We start from the raw sequence: 19,849 nt of genomic DNA, 5'->3' as shown, positions 1-19,849 counted from the left end.
GATTTCTGAGGAGAAATAAAAGTGTTTGTGTCATCAGAAGCAGCAGAGATCGTCGTCATGTCGACACCTCAGCTGTCAATCAACAGAAGACATTCAGACATTAAACATGAAGACAAAAGCACTTTTATTGTGGAACATCCAGCTTTTTGAATCTCACTTCCTGTGTGAGGAAAACAGTCAGAGATGTGGAGAATAAAGTGTTCATGTGATGAGAACAAAGACTTTGACAGGTGAGAGCAGTCTGTCTTTATGTGTCAGAGTGCTGAGCAGCTCAGGTTTCACACACAAACCTGTCTGTCAGAGGAAATGAGAGCAGTCACATGACGCTACAGCAGCCAATAGACCAATGAACACAAAGACACGCCTCCATGCAGCTCAGTCTGTTCCTGAATATTGACCTCTGAACTGCACTGAAGTCCTGAAAGTGAGTAAATGTACTGAGTTACTTTCACCACTGGTACATTGAAGTGAAAGTGCTTCATTGTTTACATGAACAGTTCAGACCAAAGCAGGGATGGTGATGATGTAGACCCAACTCTTTGTTCTATTAACATCATTTTACTCACATGAATGAAAGCAGAGACGTCTTTACTCAGCTTCAGACTGCTTCTCTTTACTGTCTCAACTTGTTTGATGTCTTTTCTTTTTGCTATTTGTTCTCACTGTTTAACCTGAGCACTGAAAAAACACCTGTGTTCCCCTGTATACTGAGTGTTGTTTATGAGAGAGAGACGATGAATTCTGCCTCTTACCTGGTTTGAAGTGGATCAGGTGATCAGTCAGTACGGCTGCAACATAAATCTGCTCTTCATCGTCATCGGGATGTGAACATGCGTCATAAACACAGCGCAAAAGACTTCCTGAATGCATAAAAATCTTTATATGTTCATCAGACATTCGTTCACACTGAGCATGTGCAGATTGGACCAATCAGATGAAGCCTCAGCTAGCCGTTAGCTTCCCTCAGATTGATTGTTGACTGAGAGGTGAGCTAGCACGAGGCTGAGGAAGGAGAGAAGAGCGAGGAAGATGTGAAGGCTGAAAAAGAGCAGTGTACTAAAGAGTGCTCAGCTACCTGCGACCACCAGAGGGCGCTACAGCCATGGTGATGATCCTTCTTTAACACAGTGAGACATTGAAGAGCCTGTTATTCCTGCTGCTTCACCAGCGGTGTTATTATATTGTTCCTCTGGATGTAAAGACATTATATCCTTCCTGCTGTGTTATCCTCGTCAGTAGTGTTATTTTATTGTATTATAATTATAACCAGTGTTTGAGCTCTTATTTTATTCTGCGATGACGTGAACACACACAGGTGTGAAACATGCAGAGCAGCAGGGACACACAGGAGCTGTAAATGTAGCTGTAGAAATATAGCAGGCCTTATCATTAGCTTAAACACTTGTTGTTATTGTGAGGAACACACGTTGATGAAAGCATCAGGCAGGATTAATTAGGGCCTGAACACTGTAATGAACACATTATGAAGGTAGCATTAGCATCACCATCAACGAGCTAGCTTCAGTAGCTGACTGCAGCTACACAATAAAAGGTTATTCTTTACCAAGGTACAATTAAAGATGGAGTTTGTACTTTGAAAGGACGACAGCAGGGCGACCTCCATGTTTACCACCTACAACTGATCCCACTAATAATCTCTAGAAACACACTTCTGCTTATTGTGTCACTTATATATTTCATACATGTGTCATTTACTGCTTCAGTTTAACACCTGGACGTACCTGCAGAATATATGACGTCATAACTAGCTAGGAGCCAATCAGGGTCCACTATGTAACTTACAGTGTGATGCAGCAACAAACACGCCACAGTTAAACTTTAGAAATGAGAAATATTTACATATGAAGAGATTCTGGGTTTTTACATGAGGGAGAAGGAAATGTCATTTTAACAGTTTTAACTCGGTCATTTCACTTTTTAAAAAGAAAACATGTCAGACACAAATTATCAGTCAGAGCATTTTAAACGTCTTTAACTCGTCCTCAGCCTGCAGATGTTACCAAGTTATCATCTTTATGAATATTTACAGAATATCTCCACTAATCAAGTGTTAGGTCGGTCCGTTTACACCCCTCTGACTCAGGGGACTCCAGCTAGCATAAAGTAGCTACAGTTAGCACAGGTCTAACTCATGGAGAAGAGGAAACTGCGGGGTGTTTGAGAACTATGTTTTACACTCTGTGGCCGTTTGGATAAATCTCAGGTCACTTACCTGTGCAGTGAATCAAATGTCAAACTCCACATCAGAAGCTTTTCACTCCCAAACTCCCTCTAAGTTTTAACAACGCGATGATTTTTATCCAGCAAGTACACGGAGCCGGCGGGTAGTTCAGGGAGCCTGGGAGAGTGGAGTGTTACTGGTAATTACACACAATACATTAACCTGAGATTTTACCAACATACTGATGTGTTTTCTGCCAAAGCCGAAATATGTGGTTAAAGTGTTTCTGTAGTTTTTACTGAATGCTTTATTCTCACATTTAGCCACAAGCTAACCCCAGAGACGACTGTCAGACAGACCGCTGTTATCAGAATACACATCCTGCAAACATTGTTTCACATCATGAACACAAACAGGCCTTAATCTATTTACAAATACAGGTTTTGGTCGTTTCTTTGTGAATATTTAATTATTCTTTTTAGAAATATAAACTGCTGAATGAATCAAAAGATATGAACAAAGGATGACTCTAAAGATGGCTCTAATCTAAATTTTAAATAGACATATTTAAAAACAGAGCAAGTATTTTCTCTTTAATAAACACCATGTTTTTCTGCTAACAAAGAAAAAGTAATTACAGTTATTACGCAGCAAATAACATCCACATGTTTGTGTTGTTCCCATGAAACATTTCACGTGTCAAACAGCGACCCCCTGTGGCAGCGAGTGGTAATGACAGTTAAATAATCTGACATCAGTCAAAGGGCTGAGTGTCTGAACATGGACAGATTACAGTTACTGTATCGACAGATTTGATTAAACTTTATGTCCCCACAGTAAGTACAGCAGCTGCGTTTACAAAGTACTTACGTTTCTCAGGAAGTATGAATACAATTGGGACATACACCTTGAACTTTGACCCTTGTGCTCATTCATTAGTTAGAGTTTGTGGTGCCTTCAAGGTACAACAAGCCATTTCCTGAGCTCAACAGATGATGTCTCCTTCGGCCAAATAAAAAGCCTGCTGGCGTGAGAAAATGAGACGAGATGTAGCAGGAAACCCTTTTGCATAAAAGTGACATGATGTGGAGATGTTTTTATGACGTAATAAATACTCCTGTCACCTGTCAATCACAGGGCTGACACACAGAGACAGAAAACCTTTCTCGCTCACATTCACACCTACGGACAATTTAGAGTCACCACTGAACCTAACGAGCATGTCTTTGGACTGTGGGAGGAAGCCGGAGTACCCGGAGGGAACCCACGCATGCACGGGGAGAACATGCAGACTCCACACAGAAAGGCCCACTACGTCTGAGCAGGGATTAGATCCAAGAAGCCGACAGTACCACTGCACACTGTGCAGTCCTTCTGACATTATGTTGCTTACATTTCTAAAACCTGTGGTTCGTATGGCTGTTTTTGTATGTTTCATTTGTGTTTCTGGCGAAACTGTGTTGGGCGAGCAACATTTACGGCGAGCTGTGTGTTACAGCGGAATTCCACCGCTCACACGGGACACCGGCAGACATAGCCAGGACACCCGGCTCTCCGTGGATCACCATCCCCGAGGGCAGGGGGCGGAGGCGGCGCAGGGACAGGAAGCAAAAGCGGGGCTGCAGGGCCGGCACGCTGGTAGCCTCACAAACTACCGCTTCCCAGCGTTTTTCTCACCAAAGCCAGGTCCCTCGCCAACACGCTGGATGAGTTGAGGCTACAGATTGCAGCAAACAAGATCGTCGCGGACAGCTGCATCCTGGAAATCACAGAGACCTGGCTTCACTCACTTATTCCGGACACGGCTATCGAGCTGGCAGGCCGCACCGCACACCAGTATGACAGAACTACAGACTCCGGTAAGAGCAGAGGAGGGGGGCTGTGTGTTTACGTTAACAACAGCTGGTGCACGAACACAAAGACTGTAGCCAGCCACTGCTCCCCGGACCTGGAGTATGTGACTGTCAAATGCAGGCCCGTGTATCTTCCCTGGGAGTTTACTGTTGTCAGGGTAACTGCTGTGTACATTCCACCGGATGCTAATGCTAGCTTGGCTCTAGGACATTTATACAACACTATTAGCAGTCAACAGAGCATGTATCCTGAGGCGGTTCACGTCATTGCAGGGGACTTTAACCACACGGATTTAAAGGCAGTGCTCCCCAAATTCCATCAGCACATTAAATGTGCAACCAGGGGAGCAAACACACTGGACAAACTGTATTCCAACATCAAGAAGGGCTACAGGGCTAAACCACTACCACACCTGGGCCAGTCTGACCACTTGTCTCTGCTTTTAATCCCTGCATACACCCCCCTCAGGAAAAGTGCTCTTACCACAACAAAAACTGTTAAAACATGGCCTGAGGGTGCTTCCCATCAGCTGCAGGACTGCTTCCAAACAACAAACTGGGATATCTTTCAACATCAGGACCTGGAGGACTACACAGCAGCCGTCCTGGGCTACATAAAGTTCTGCATGGACACTGTTACTGTGGACAAGCGCATCCGGGTCTATCCTAACCAGAAGCCCTGGATGACAAAAGAGGTCAAGAGCCTGCTGACGGAGCGAAACACTGCTTTCAGGTCTGGTGATGGGGCACAGTACAGTGCTGCCAGAGCCAACCTAAAGAGAGGCCAAGGCTGTTTACGGCAGGAAAATAGAGGACCAGCTCAGCAGCAACAACACAAGGCAGGTGTGGCAGGGGGTCCAGCACATCACCAGCTACAGGTCTGGCAACCTCTCAGCTGCTGACGGTGATGCCTGGCTGGCAGAGGAGCTGAACCTCTTCTTTGCCCGCTTTGAGGAGGTGTCACCTGAGGCGGCTGCATCCCATCCACCAGCCCACAGCAGCCACATCCTCACAGTGGAAGAGCACGAGGTGAGGCGTACGCTAAGTGCAGTAAACCCAAGGAAAGCTGCTGGACCCGACGGCGTTCCTGGACAAGTGTTGAAGGACTGTGCGGACCAGCTGGCGGGGGTCTTCACCAGGATCTTCAACCAGTCCCTATCCCAGTCCACTGTCCCTTCCTGCCTGAAATCCTCCACTATATTCCCACTGCCAAAGAAGACCACCATCACTAGCCTGAATGACTACCGTCCAGTGGCACTCACACCAATAGCCATGAAGTGCTTTGAAAAACTGGTGCGGAGTCACATCATGTCAAACCTGCCACCCACCTTGGACAAACAGCAGTTTGCCTACAGAGCAAACAGGTCCACAGAGGATGCAGTAGCCACAACTCTTCACACTGCTCTGACCCACCTAGAGCAGCGAGGGAGCTATGCAGGGCTGCTCTTTGTGGACTTCAGCTCTGCATTTAACATCATACTCCCCCTCAGACTGGTGTCCAAGTTGGCAGATCTGGGACATCCATCTGCTGCTGGATCCTGGACTTCCTGACGGGCCGCTCCCAGAGAGTGAGAGTCGGCCCCCACACCTCCTCAGCCCTCAGCTTCAGCACTGGCTCCCCACAGGGCTGTGTGCTGAGCCCACTGCTCTATACCCTCTACACACATGACTGCACCCCCACCCACTCCAGCAACACCATCATCAAGTTTGCTGACGACACAACAGTGGTGGGACTCATCTCCGGGGGGGATGAGGCAGCATACAGGGACGAGGTGAAGCGGCTGGCTGGGTGGTGCGGGGACAATAACCTGCTCCTGAACACCACCAAGACAAAGGAGCTGATCCTTGACTACAGAAGGAATAAAACAGATATTCAGCCATTGAACATCAGCGGGGAGGAGGTGGAGAGGGTCGCAGTCTTCAGGTTTCTGGGCGTCCAGATTGAGGATGACCTGACCTGGAGCACAAACAGCGCAGCGATGATTAAGAAGGCCCAGCAGAGACTCTACTTCTTGAGAATCCTCAAGAAGAGCCACATCAAACAGGAGCTGCAGGAAAGCGCTCCAGAGGGTCGTCAACACGGCCCAGAACATCATCGGCTGCCCTCTTCCCTCGCTGGATGAGCTGTACAGCTCTCACAACCTCCATAAAGCCCACAACATCCTCAGGGACCCCTCACACCCGGGTCACCACCTGTTTGAACTGCTGCCTTCGGGCAGAAGATACAGGACAATTAAAACAAGGACAAACAAAAAAAACTGTTTTTATCCAAAAGCAATAACGGCACTTAACTGCAAGTAATGCACTTTATTAGAACTGAAACATGCCCTGTGTGTGTGTGTTTTTTTATGTGATATATATGTTTTTTTTTTTTTTTAATATACTGTTTTTTTGTTTTTTTTTACTGTTTTATGTGTTCTTATCTGCACTAATAAGGATTGCACTCAATTTCGTTGTACATGTACAATGACGATAAAGATATTCTATTCTATTTACACTTTTTTAAATTATATAGATAAAGAACTTGATTAGACAGCAGTTACTCAGCTCCACTAAAGTAACAACTGTTGACAGATGCATTCATAATGTCTCTATTCAGCATGTTCACACAGCGGCCATTTTCCTCTGATGTCACGTTCAGGTAGGGAAGCTCAGATTCTGTCATGAAGTTGTTCTGCTGTGTTTCAGCAGGATGTCCCTCCTGGTTTTCACTTCACATTTTCTATCCAGTCGCTGAGTCATTGTTTCACCACCACCAGAGGGGTCTGCTTGTCCCGCCCGCTCGGGTCAGACTCCACGTACTGTTTGGCTGCAAGCGAAACAAAGGAGTCACAGTTACAACACACTGGTAAGTCTGTGTGGTTTCAAATGTCTGTAGTGACCTCTTGTGGTGAAAAGAGGAAATACATGTGAAATTTAAGGCAGAGAACTTGTTTGCTGATGTTTTGTGATGTTCAAATAAAGCAGGGGTGTCAAACTCATTTTCACCGAGGGCCACATCAGCATAATGGTTGCCCTCAAAGGGCCAGATGTAACTGTAAGACAGTATAAATGTAACTAAATGTAATGTAAAATAAATGTAACTACTCCTCAATGTTAAATAACTCTGAATTTATTACTTATTCAAGTTACAAATATTACATATGCATTTGCATAGATGTAAAAATATATATATTATATATATATAGTTATTATAACATAAATGCTTTTAATTCGTCAGGTTAAGAAACCCACATTAGTCCATCAATCAACGATCAAACTATCCAAGTGAATAAAGAAAAATATCATCAAACACAAGTTATGACATTAACTTTGTTCAAAACTTTTTTGTCACAATTGAGAGGGGCAGAATAACGGTACAACCAACAACTGTGAGCTGCTAAGAACACGTGTGACAGGTGTAGCATGTTACAAAAACAAATGGCTGCACACAGCCTGGCAGGGGGCGTACATCCAACTATTGAGAGATGGTTTGATGACAGTAAACATTTGTCTGCATAAACACATACACCTGTAAACACTGAATACATTGCTACACATATAAAGTAGTATATGTAATGAACTCAAAATAACAAAATAAGGGTTGTCTCAGTTCACAACTATATTGGTCAAGTGTTTAGGTGAAGTTGATGAGGAGATGCTGCCTGTCCTTGAACACACCAAGTGGATCCCCTCTCCAGCATCCTCATCCATTGATCATGTTCTGAAAATAACAAACACAAAACAAAATGCAAGCACAATCATTCAATTGCACACAGTTTAACTATTCTTCTTGGTTGAAATACATTGTATTATATTTTAATTAGGTTTTTAAAAATGCTTACCTATGTGTTTTCTGGCCGGATGTCTGACACCGTTTTTCCGTGGCCAGTTTTAGGTCTTGTGCTGAGGCAATCCGTAGAACAGCGTGGAGGTTGTCATCAGTGATGCGTGATCTGTGCTTGTTTTTGTTTAGATTCATTATTGAAAACATCTGTTCGCACAGATAGGTGCTCCCAAACATAGACAGAACACGGGCAGCATGAAGTCGAAGCTGTGGCATCAAACCAGGGGGCAGTAGACGGTAAAAGTCCTGGATTGCAGCATCCTGGAACTTTGCTCTCCGGCCACTATCGCTTTGAAGCTCTATTAACTCCATCTGAAGGTGTTGGGGTGCAGTGCAGACGTCGGTGGTGAAAGGATTGGCGAAGATGGCAAAGCCCGAGTGCTGTGCTCTAAAGTCAGAGAAGCGCCGATCAAACTCATTCATTAACCGGCTCAGTTTGGTAGCCAACTGAGCACATGAAAAAGTACCGGGAAATGAGGCTGAGATGTTCTGACAAACAGGAAAGTGGGCAAGATTGTCCTGTTTCACTTGGCACATCCATAGGTCAAGTTTACGCTGGAAAGCGGTGATCATGTCGGACATCTGCGTGATGACTTGTTTGTGTCCCTGCAGCTTCTGATTCAGTTGGGCGAGATGCTCGCTTATGTCACACAACATAGCAAAGTCACACAGCCAGTTTGGATCTGACAGTTCAGACAAGGGTTTTCCTTTACTCTGCATGAAAAGAGCAGTGTCTTCCCTAAGCTCAAAAAATCGTTTGAGGACTTTGCTCCTACTCAGCCACCATACTTCTGTATGGTACGGCACGTCTCCGTGCTCCGAGCCCATCTCCTGCAGCTGGAACTGATGGTGATTCAGGCCACGCGCTGGAGAACAGCTGGAACTGACGGTGATTCAGGCCACGCGCTGGAGAACAGCTGGAACTGACAGTGATTCAGGCCACGCGCTGGAGAACAGCTGGAACTGACGGTGATTCAGGCCACGCGCTGGAGAACAGCTGGAACTGACGGTGATTCAGGCCACGCGCCTGAATGAAGTTCACTGTTTTCATGACCGTGGTCACTATATCATCCATCCCCAGCACCTTCCCACACAAAGCTTCTTGATGGATAATGCAATGATACGTTATCAGAGGCGTGTGACAGTTCCTTTTTTGCATTTTCTCCTTCATTAGTCCAACCAAGCCCGCTTTTCCTCCACACATTGCAGGTGCACCGTGTGTAGTTAATCCCACCAACTTTTCCCAGGGCAATGCATTTTTACTTACGGACTTCTCAACCGCATCAAAAATGTCCCGTCCCGTTGTGGTCCCATGCATGGCAGCTACATCCAACAGCTCCTCAGTGACAGAGAGGTCCGACTTCACGGCTCTAATACAAATGGATAGCTGCGCTGTATCCGTGTTGTCTGTGCTTTCATCAAGAGCTAATGAAAAAGCTATGTAGCCGCGTGTGTCTTCGGCAAGCTGTGTTGCCAGGTTTCCCGCCAGTTCCTTAACTCGGTCCGCGATGGTGTTTCTTGATAAACTGACATTTTTAAAAGTCTGTATCTGGTCGGGACACACCTGCTCACAGACCTTCAGCATGCACTGCTTCAAAAACGCGCCCTCTGAACAAGACTTTGAAGCTCGGGCGATTTCTTCAGCCACAATAAAGCTAGCTTTCACTGCCGCATTGTTTTTGGTTGTGGCTTTCGTGAACACATTCTGCTGCGATCGCAGTTTGCCTTTTAATTCTTGGACAATTTGTTGTTTTTCTTGAAGGCTAACTTTGGCATACTTAGCTCCGTGTTTCGTGTCAAAATGCCGACGTAGATTGTACTCTTTGACAACCGACACCGCCTCATAACACAAAAGACATACCGGCTTTTCTCCTTGAAGCACAAACATGTATTCGCCTTCCCATCTTTCATGAAACTGCCATCCATCTGCATCAGTTTTTCTCTTCCTGCACATTTTGGGATCATTATTTGTATTTCTCAATTCCACTTGTTGGGAAAATCGCATTGATGTGGATAGACTGCAATCTAGTGGCGGGATGCCGTCACTTCACGGGTAACATAATCGGCATGCATTTTGGGAAATGTAGTTTATGGTCAATGCACGCTTTTGACTTATTTATTTTTAAGACAATCAGACCTTTCAAGCTCTCGCGGGCCACATAAAATGACGTGGCGGGCCACATTTGGCCCGCGGGCCTTGAGTTTGACACATATGAAATAAAGGGATAAAATAGACGAGAGAGGAGAAGATCAAACAATAGTTATTTAACACTCCTCTTATCCTTGGGGTCAATTTGACCCCATTCAATGTTTATCATTCAAAAAATAATAGTTAACTTTTTCTTTTTGCTTCATATTTCATGACTTTTCCTAATTTGATGGGGACAACTGATTATGCATAAAATTATCATGATGATATTTTTTCAATGTGCTGAACACATGTAATCATTGGTGTTCCTCTGGGGTCAATTTGACCCCAAGCTGTTTTAGCTGTGTACAACTTGTCTGTCTGTGTGTGTGACCTAACATCCCCACCTGCAGGTGCAGAGTTGATACTTCTGAGTTGATACATAACAGGGGGGTGGGGAAAACAACTATTCCACCAGAACTTTGATACTTCTCGTGGTGTGGGCATGTGGGAAACAACTTGACTTGTGAACTCCTGCCCAAATGAGGAAGCCACTGTAGGCTTGTGAGTTGATCACATCCAAGTCTTTCCAACTACACATACCCCTCTAAAATGATCCCCTCTAAAATTATCATCTCAAGTACAATATTTTCAATCGATGGTTATATGAAGAGCTCGAATAATGACTTTATGTCTTCAACATGGCTGACTGTGTGTCTGGTGGGACACACTCTGAGCAGCACGTCTACCTTGTTGTTGAAGTGAGTAGAGGGACCATCATTTTCCATTTTTGGTGCTAACGTGACATGGGGGAGGGGGAGACAATGTTCTCATGAGAACTTTCCCGCACCATGGGCATGAAGGTGTGTGTGTGGAGGGCGGGGTATTCCCGCAAGGACATTGCATTCTGACATTCTGAGACAGAGGATTGTGTTGAGGAGGACCCTGATTCTGAGGCCTTCTCATGTGATGAGAATGAGAGTGTTGACCCTCCTGTTGTCTCTCAACCACCAGCAGACACGATCCCTTCCAAAAGGGGAAAGATACTATGGTCCCTTTCCCCACTTCAACAGCAGGGTAGACTTAGTGTTACATATGTTATCAAAATGGTTCCAGGCCCCATCAGATATGCATTCAGCCATGTTGAAGACATCAAGTCATAATTAGAGCTCTTCATAACACCATCCATTGAAAATATTGTACTTGGGATGACAAATTTGCTGGTCCCAAGTCGGGATAACAAAAGAGGAGGGGTGAGTGAGACTTTATAGTGACTAACCACAAATATGTTAGAAAAAAAGGAGATAAAAATAAGTAAATAAATATGTTTATGAGAGGAAAGGGGGGGTCACCAACATCAAGAAGATTTGTATGAAAACTTTTCAAGATACATTATTCTAATTTAAAAGTTTGGGCTGATGGTGGCGCTAGAGAACAGGTCAACTCATCGATAAGTTTCATTATCGAGGGGTTATTTATGTATTCAACAAATAAACAAAGTGCCTGATACAAAGACTTGGTCAACAATTTTATGTAAATCATTTTCTGGAGGCAAATATCCCTGGGGTCAGATTGACCCCAAGGGTAAAATGTGTTAGTTTATTTGAGGATAATAGGAGGGATAAACTGTAAGAAGATAAAATGACTGCAGACATCTGTACAGACCAGGACTCATACAAACCAATGTGACTGTCAGCTGATTGATTGATTGATTAATTGATTAATTGATTCATTTTGTTTGACAGTGAAAGGAAAAAATAAAGAAAAGAAAATTGTCAGGTGTAACACAAACAGCCGAAAGCATGCTAGTGCAATGGTATTTTGGCTGCAGCAGCCCAAATAACTGGTAGGTTCCCCTTTGCACAAATGGACAGCATTGAATGTGCATTCACAGTGTGAAATGAGCATTTAATGGTTATTTACTGAAGCTTCATTCAGTTTTTACACATTTTATTTGACATCTTGGCACGGAAATCCACAGGAAGTGATGTCAGAGGGCGAACAGCTCACTCAGCCAATAGATGGCTTTATTGAAGCATTCGTCCCAGTTGCTCACAGTGGATGTGTGACGTGTGACACAGGAAAGAAAGGCCTTGAAACACGGCAACTTGCATTGCAACTTTTTTCAAAAGCTACTGTGAAATCAGGCGTGTTAGGTCGCAAAGATCACAGAACATGCTGCAAAATCCTGGAGGGACTGATCAATGAACTTTACCAAATCTGTTCAGGAGGGAACACAACTGCAGTTAGAAGACATTTTTCCCAGTCCAGGGAGTGTGACGTTGTTAAGCTTCACAGTATAGGACTTCATGAGCCGACCCAGAACTGCAAAGTACAGGTTCGGGTCCACTTTTTATTCTGGTCTAATTCTTTTACCACACAGGTCCTGGGTCAGTTTATCATTACAAAATGTGTGTATCTAAAATAAACCTTGTTTTAGATGTGGAGGCAATGAGAGGGAAGCAGTGACATTTTATTTATGACTATTATTTTCATCATAATTATTAGCATTATTATTATTGTGTTATTGAACACAAAGACATTTACAAAGCAAGTTAAGGAAGATCAGCACAAAATATATACAATGTGTTAATGAGCACAAATATCTTTGACAGAATCTTGAAGACAAACAAACAAAAACTAATCCATCAGAGGTAGACAGACGAGAGCACAAGAGGGCAAGATAAGAGACATTAAAACAGCAAGGATTTAGCTATAGATGAAGAGAGTTTTTCAGGCATTTCATTGACTTATATTAGTTGGCAAAATAATTCAAGAACATTGAAAAAGATCAGAAATGTTTGTATCCAAATGATCCTGTAGTATCTGACTTGAGATGTGAGTTGCTTACGCACGTGTCTTTGGAATGTGTTAAGTAGGCAGAAGTAAAACAATGGTATATGTCCTGTTTTTAAAGATGTATCAGCGCTTTTTAACCTGAAGGACAAGGTGTCCCCGCCTAGTCTAAACAATAGGATGAGAGAAACATGCTCTCACTTCCATCATATATAAGTGCATGTTGGACTGTGTTTCGGGGAGACACTATTTGGCTGAGGTGTTCTCCCAGGTATTCATGAAGCCTGACTGATGCTGATTCTTTGTAATAAACCTATGCTTATACAAACAAGTCGGTGTCAACGGAAGCTCCTTTCTTCATCTGCGCATCATCGATGTTTGAGAAACAAGAAATTTGGCGTCACGAACAGGATCCAGATGTAGGCTTCTCCAGCTGCCGACGGCCTTGACTCACCTATTCCCACAATATATAAACCGGTTAGGTGAGTATTTTCTCACTTATATTGGGGCGTTGGTTTGATGAGGCTGTTGGCTTTTAGCTGGTTAGATGCACTGTAAAAAGAATCATTTGACGCGGACATGCTGCGATGCGTTGATGTTTGAAGTGATATTCCGTCTAAATTGGGGTTTATTGCGTTGTTAAGGACGCAAAATAGGGAAGTGCAAAGAAATAAAAGTTGAAGTTACAGAAACAAAAGTTAAAGAAATAAAAGTTGAAGTTAAAGAAGTTGAAGAATTGAAGAATTAGTGTCGAGATAAAGTGTAGAATAGCAGAACCAGTAACAGTAAGTGAGCTGAATAACCATGCAAGATTAATGAAGCCAGGGCCCACATCTTCTTAACGATAAGACGTGTAAATTAGGCACTGAGTGAAAGTTGGCTTTAAGAGAGAAAAAAAACAGGGAAAGAAGGGCCCTGGGTTAAGATAAGAGAATAAAGAGAAGAGAAAGAGATGAATAAAGAGAAGAGAAAGAGATAAATAAAGAGAAGATAAAGAAAAAAGAGAAGAGAAAGAGATAAAATAAAGAGAAGATAAAGAGATAAATAAAGAGAAGAGAAAGAGATAAATAAAGAGAAGAGAAAGGCCTAAAAAAGTTGAGACAAGAGAAGAAAGGAAAGGCTGAGCGGGCCGAGCGTGCAGTGAGCACACATTGTGAAGTAATGAGTTAAATGACGTCTAGAGGAAATTTGTGAAAGAGTCGACTATACATTTTAGGATTAAGTGCTTTTGGTGTTTTTGGAAGACAGTTTGAGGGTTTTTTGTTTTGCCGGCTGTCTTGAGTCTATGTGTGTGTGTGTGTGTGTGTGTGTGTGTGTGTGTGCTTCACAGTGTTTTTAGTCTGTGTATGCTGCCTATGTGTGTGTGTGAGCTGTGGCATGTCATTGTTTAAGTTGGGAGAAGAAGGCTGTGTAATGTATTTGCTTATGTGGAATTGATAAATAGAATAGATTGCTTCTCATATCAAGTAGTCATATATAAGTTATTGATGGGTTAAAGGAGATGAAGTAACTAATAAGGAGAGACATTTTTTGCCTCTTCAGTGATAAAAACCTTTGAGCCTAATAGAGGACGTTTATACATCTGATAAAATATATGAGCCTTTGCTGAGTCGAAGGAGGAGTGGAGGACCAGCGAGGACATTCTGTTCACACAAGCATGTGTAAAAAGTGAAAAGACAAAGAAAAAGGGAAAAGAAAATCTCCTGATAAAGTCCATCAGAGCTGGGAAACAAATCCTGATAGGATTAGCAGATTGATTGATTGGTCACTCTCTCTCTCTCTCTCTTTTTCTTTCTGCCTGTGTGTGTGTGTGTGTGTGTGTGACTGCATTTTGAGAAGAATGTGTCTGTTTGAAGAGCATAGAGCCTTATTCAAAATGAAGGAGAAGACAGGTTTAGTTTACAAGAGGATAAACTTGTTTTGCTTGTTGATTTGAGAGGATACTGCGTGGGCCTTTGTGTGCGTGCTTTATCTTTGACTCTGTTTGATTTGACTCTGAGGGGAGTCTGGGCTGGATGTTCAACCTCCGATGGTCAGTACAAACTGGAAGTCCTTGCTAACATTTTGAGAGGCGGAGCAAGGGGTGATACGTCATTTAAAACACCAATAAGCGTGCTTTTTCTGAGACGGAGAGTGTGAGCTCCCCCTCCCCTTCTCTCTTTGGGAGATAGCGAAAAGGAGGAACAGGAATAAGATTTAAGGCGTTATTAGATTTGAAAACCGACTAAAATATTTGCTTTTTGGATTCATAAATTGGCAATCCTTTGTATAATAAAATAAGTATGATAGATTTAGAAGACATGCAAGTGAAAAGTAAGGAATTTGGTTTTGAGAAAAGTAAGATAAATGTATGCCTGTTAGAAGTTGCTGTTTAAAGAGTAACTCTTGTGGGAGGACACCCGTTGTGATACATTTGACCAACTTAAATGTTGGCAGAAAATGTGTGTAAACTACACTGAATCCATGATTGCATTGTTTTTAAGAATCTAGATGGATCATAAACACTAAACTCTTGTTTTGTTTTCTCTTGTTCTTCCTCTGTTTAATTATGACGAATGAGAGCTGAGGATGGAACGTGTCTGAATTTGGATCCTCCAAAGGGCAGACGAGAGCACAGCTGATCGAGCTTGTGGATGATAGCGCGCGCGGATCCTGCATCCAGCTTGATCAAGGCTAGTGCGATTTTATCCACAAGCTCTTTTAACAAGAGTCTGCAGTTATCTATATGCGTATATACTCATTTATAGTCAATATAGTTGATACATATTTAGCGTGTGTTTGCATATAGGCCCATTGTGTTTTCTTTTTACTTTGATGTTAATGCAGAAAAGATCATTTCTCAGCCTGAGGTCACACATGGGAATATTACACATTGCAATTATCTAGAGGGGAAACTTGGCAACGAACTGATCGACTACAACATGAATTAATTAAAGGAAGTTTCATTGATTTAATTGATTATTGTGGAAAGGCGGATTTGGTCTAAATACTGTTGAGAGTTGCGGATGTTGGTTTCATTGTCTGAGCATGATTTAGTTTGACCTGAGCTATTTCGAGTTTGAACATTGAAATGATTTGATCATTTTGAGATGAATGAGTGCGATTAGAGCATTGGGTGATAAACAAGTGATCAATAAGTCTTTGGTCTTCTTTGAGGTTTACAAATTTATTTTGATTTAATTTGCATTTGAAGCATGTTCTAATATCTAAATAGGGAAGGGGAAGGGGGGTTTTAAGAAAAAATTGTTCCTATTTTTTCTTCTCCTTCTAAAAGCAGGACGCCCTCAGAAGCGTCACAAAAATTGAGGCTTTCCCGTCGGCGACGACACGTTCATTAATCTGTCGCCGTAGTGCTCACGGATCACTACTGGGACTATGCTAGCGGGCCCTTAGCCCTCAGGGAAAAATACGGCTAGTTTCTTTGTCCCTTGGTCCGGTCCCTACCGTGAAACCCCTACACGTCCTTCTCCCACCCTCAGGCCTCGTCCCTGACTTAAGGCTAAAATACAAAAGGGAGAGACGCGGGAAGGGGAGGGGGCTGAAGGGAAAAAAGCCCCCTTATCTGACTTTATTCACTGGCCTAAACACCCATAAGATTTTATCTTCCTCCGTATGAGAGCCCTGTTAGTGGGACCCCTGTATGATTTAAATCCTAACAGCTATGAAGGCCTCAAACAACAGAGATGCCTAACATAGCTCAAGAAGGGGCCCTCTAAAGGTGCTCTCTGCCCTGTGTGTGTGTGTGTCTATAAATCAGTAATGTCGCCGTAGTGTGAATCTCGTGAGCTTACCTCAGGGGCGTAACGGAGTCCTTTGAAGAAAACCTTTCTCACTTTTGATTTAATACCACTCACTCCGGAACAAAACTCCCTCCAAAGGATTTATTAAAGTTTTACATGCCTTTATTTGTTCACTCAGTTATAAATGACACAAATAATAAAAAAGAAAAAGAAAAGAAAAAGTTAAACTGGTCTGGTTCTGTTTTCAGATGCCTTTAAATAAGGCTGATCATTTAGGAGTTGGACAATTTGGATGCAATTTAAGAAACCTTAAATTACATTCTCTCTATCTATCAGCTAAATTTGGGAGTCTCTGGCGGGCATTGATTATTCACAAAACCTCGAGTCCTGTTTAGGTTTGTCTACCAAGAGATACCATGCAAACCCTCAATAGGCGTATTGTCGCCAGGAGCTTACTAGCATCCCCGTTATGGCAGGCCCAACAGTTGTCAAAGTCTTGCTTCAAATCTAAATTACGCCAGAAGTTGAAGTCACAAACGGACAAGAGTCAGATTTAAAGTTTTTCAGGCTATCTGCTTTACCTCTTCCTGCGAATGGAGAATCTCTGAGAGACGGGTAGGCATGTCCTGAGGAGAGCGGAGCGGGGAGTGAGCCCCGATCTCCGGACATTTGCCTTTATATAGGCCTCTGCGCAAAAGCTGGAATTTCCCAGCTCCTGCACCTGCAAGTTCACGAGGCCCGTTCACGTGAGGTGAGGTGCACGCGGCCCGTCCACGTGAGGTGAGGGACATTTTTCCAGCCCACCTATAACCATTGGTCAACCAGAGCCCTACCCCACATGGGCCAGCTGCGGCCAGGGAGCCAATCATGAATCTGTTCACAGACAAGACCAGTTTCAACAACTCTCCGACCCACAAATAAGGACTCAAAGAGAAGTTCTCTGACAACTCAATAAATGTAAGCATACATGATAAATGTTTAACAATACATAGTCAAAAGTCCAACAAATGGATATATGACATGGTTACATGAGTACATTAAAGTACATTGACAGAAAAATCAACCATGCAGATTGATGAAGAGACTAAAGTAACTACTAGAAGGAGAATAGTAGCACAAATCATTGATTAAAAGTCAAGGTTAAAATAATTCCTTGCAATTCACAATTCACCAATAATTTGTGTTAATAAAAAGTCAACATAATTGAGTAATACTCCAAAATAATATGTAATCAAACATCCTTCTATTTTTCCTAGTTAAGAAATCAGATAATAATCCATTAATTAATAAACTCATATTATAAGTTGTGAGCTATAAGCTACACAGTGAGTTTACAATGTTCAAACTTAAACGCACACATATAATAAATCTAAAGAAAAAGACCAAGAGAGCAAAGGCTACAGTACATAAAGCCTGCTGGCTATAATGTTAAAGGCTGACATACAGTCAGTGTAACTGAGGGAAAACAGGATATAAATCAAGAATAGGATCTTTAAAGACTCAACTGCAGTAATTCTCAAGACACTCGACTAAGAGCATCAGAGGCCAACATGGCAGTAAAACTTAAAGCATACATGTTAGACTCTGACACCTCAAGAGGAGTACAAGAGGAGCAGATCTAAGATCATACAGAGAACATAAAAGTGATATATTCTCAAGACTCAAACGTGCACAAGTTATTCAGAACAAGTGTTCTGGCTACTCTTTCATGCCAGTGTAAGCTTATGGAGATTTCCTCCTTATCATTTGTTTTTATTATTTTTAACTTGTTATTTATATAGTCCCATAAGGGACATGGGCGAAATGCAGGAGTCCAAAGACATGTAACCCATTACTTCCTACATAAACGCTCATTTAAAAGATATTTAATTATAGTAGTCAAATATTAACAACAATTGCATTTAATTTTACCTGTCCTGTCTAACACATTTCTTGATTGATTGTGAAAATTCGGTGCTTCATAAATAGCCTTTTAACTGATTTGTTTTGATTTACAATAAGAGGATATAAGGGAGTCGCTACAATGTCAAAGATGGACATTAAAGCTTCTAAAGCAATTACCCCCGTTGATGTGGTGCAGAAGAATAATCCCCTTGTTAAAGGTATCGCAGAGATGTCGGAAAAATGGAAGAAGCATTGGCCTGACGTCGATCAACCTTGGCCAGTGGAAGGGACTCTTAACCCAGATGTAATTAAAACAATGCAGGTGCTTGTGTCCACATATAACGCAGGACAAAAGAAAGGTAAAAAGGGACAGAGACGTAAGGAAAAGAGACGGATAGAGCTTGGCATTCTGAAGATGTTTGAAAATGAGGGACAGAAAATGTTAGAAGCTGCAAAAGAAAGGAGGGAAAGAAGTGCAAAAGAAATAGAAAAGAGTGTAAAGGAAACAGAAAAGCTAATGGCGAAGGTTAATGCACCCTTCTCACATACAGCCCCAGTAAAGAAGCCTCCACCTTATGAGGAGGAGGTGAAGTTTACTGATGTTTATCCCCAGCTCCCAGTGATTAGCCATAAGGGCAATTATTACATCCAAGATGATGAGGAGCGAATAATAGAGACGGGAAAAACAACCATAAAAATGTACCCTAGCTCCAAAAGTAAGAAGGAAAAGAGACGTTTGGGCAGCTCGGGCGGTCAGAGAGATAGACGGATGCAAGTGGGAGGCGACAGTCAGAGTGACTCAGAAGGGGCCGCTGGTGGATATGACCCAGTGGTCAGACGGATGTTGGCTAAAGCGGAGAGGAGAGGAGAGAAATCATTGAGGAAATTGAGTCCAGAAAGAGACAGCACTGATGATAGTGAAAACGGAGATAGTGATGGAGATTTGGAGCTCGAGTGTCTTTCAAGTTCTTTTCCATCAGCATCTAGTGCCCGGGGAGAAGAGGAAAGGCGGAGCTTAAGGGAGATTGAGAAAGCAATAGACAGATGCCTTTTGGAGTTGGATGAAGCTAACAGTCTGGAAGGTCGAAAAGAATTGGAAGATCAATTACAGGAGCTGGAGAAGGCGAGGAAAGATATACGGAAGAGAAAGTCTAAAAAGTCAGGATCTTCGGGGTATATATTACGCCAAAGAAAGGACAAGGGACCTGAAAAGCAGTGTCCAGTGATTATACGGGGACAGAATCTGGAGTACAAGCCATGGCAGAATACAGATATGTCAAACATACTTGAAAAGTTACCTATTCTTCAAGATGGAGCACATCCTTGGATTGCAAAGTTGGAAGAGGTTTTGGTGGGACGCAGCCTGCCATGGGAGATATCAAGAGACTTTTGGCTGATCTCCTTGGGGTCCCAGCTATGCACGAAATCCTGCAGAAAGCA

At 42.8% G+C, this 19,849-nt stretch overlaps 2 protein-coding genes across 2 annotated transcripts in view; both read right to left on the bottom strand.

The window, feature by feature from the left end:
* Nucleotides 1-6,773: 6,773 nt before the first annotated feature.
* On the bottom strand, nt 6,774-9,749 carry LOC138609463 (general transcription factor II-I repeat domain-containing protein 2B-like). Its single transcript, XM_069682099.1, has 3 exons — nt 8,847-9,749; nt 7,888-8,692; nt 6,774-6,844 (listed from the first exon to the last, which is right to left on the bottom strand). The coding sequence occupies exons 1-3, from the start codon at nt 9,747-9,749 to the stop codon at nt 6,774-6,776; spliced, it is 1,779 nt and encodes a 592-aa protein (XP_069538200.1).
* A 5,868-nt stretch (nt 9,750-15,617) lies between these two features.
* The window catches only part of LOC138609462 (NLR family CARD domain-containing protein 3-like), a 37,618-nt gene continuing 33,386 nt past the window's right edge, over nt 15,618-19,849 (bottom strand). Inside the window, exons 13-14 of the mRNA XM_069682098.1 lie at nt 17,107-17,246; nt 15,618-15,629 (exon numbers count right to left, since the gene is read on the bottom strand). Of these exons, the coding sequence (XP_069538199.1) occupies nt 15,618-15,629; nt 17,107-17,246 (152 nt within the window). The remainder of the gene's footprint in view (nt 15,630-17,106; nt 17,247-19,849) is intronic.

Source organism: Semicossyphus pulcher, unplaced genomic scaffold (genome assembly GCF_022749685.1).
Source record: "Semicossyphus pulcher isolate SPU_LCO1_2020_fin unplaced genomic scaffold, fSemPul1.0.p SCAF_5, whole genome shotgun sequence".
In the NCBI taxonomy this organism is placed as follows: Eukaryota; Metazoa; Chordata; class Actinopteri; order Labriformes; family Labridae; genus Semicossyphus; species Semicossyphus pulcher.
This window is presented reverse-complemented; position numbering and strand designations above follow the sequence as displayed.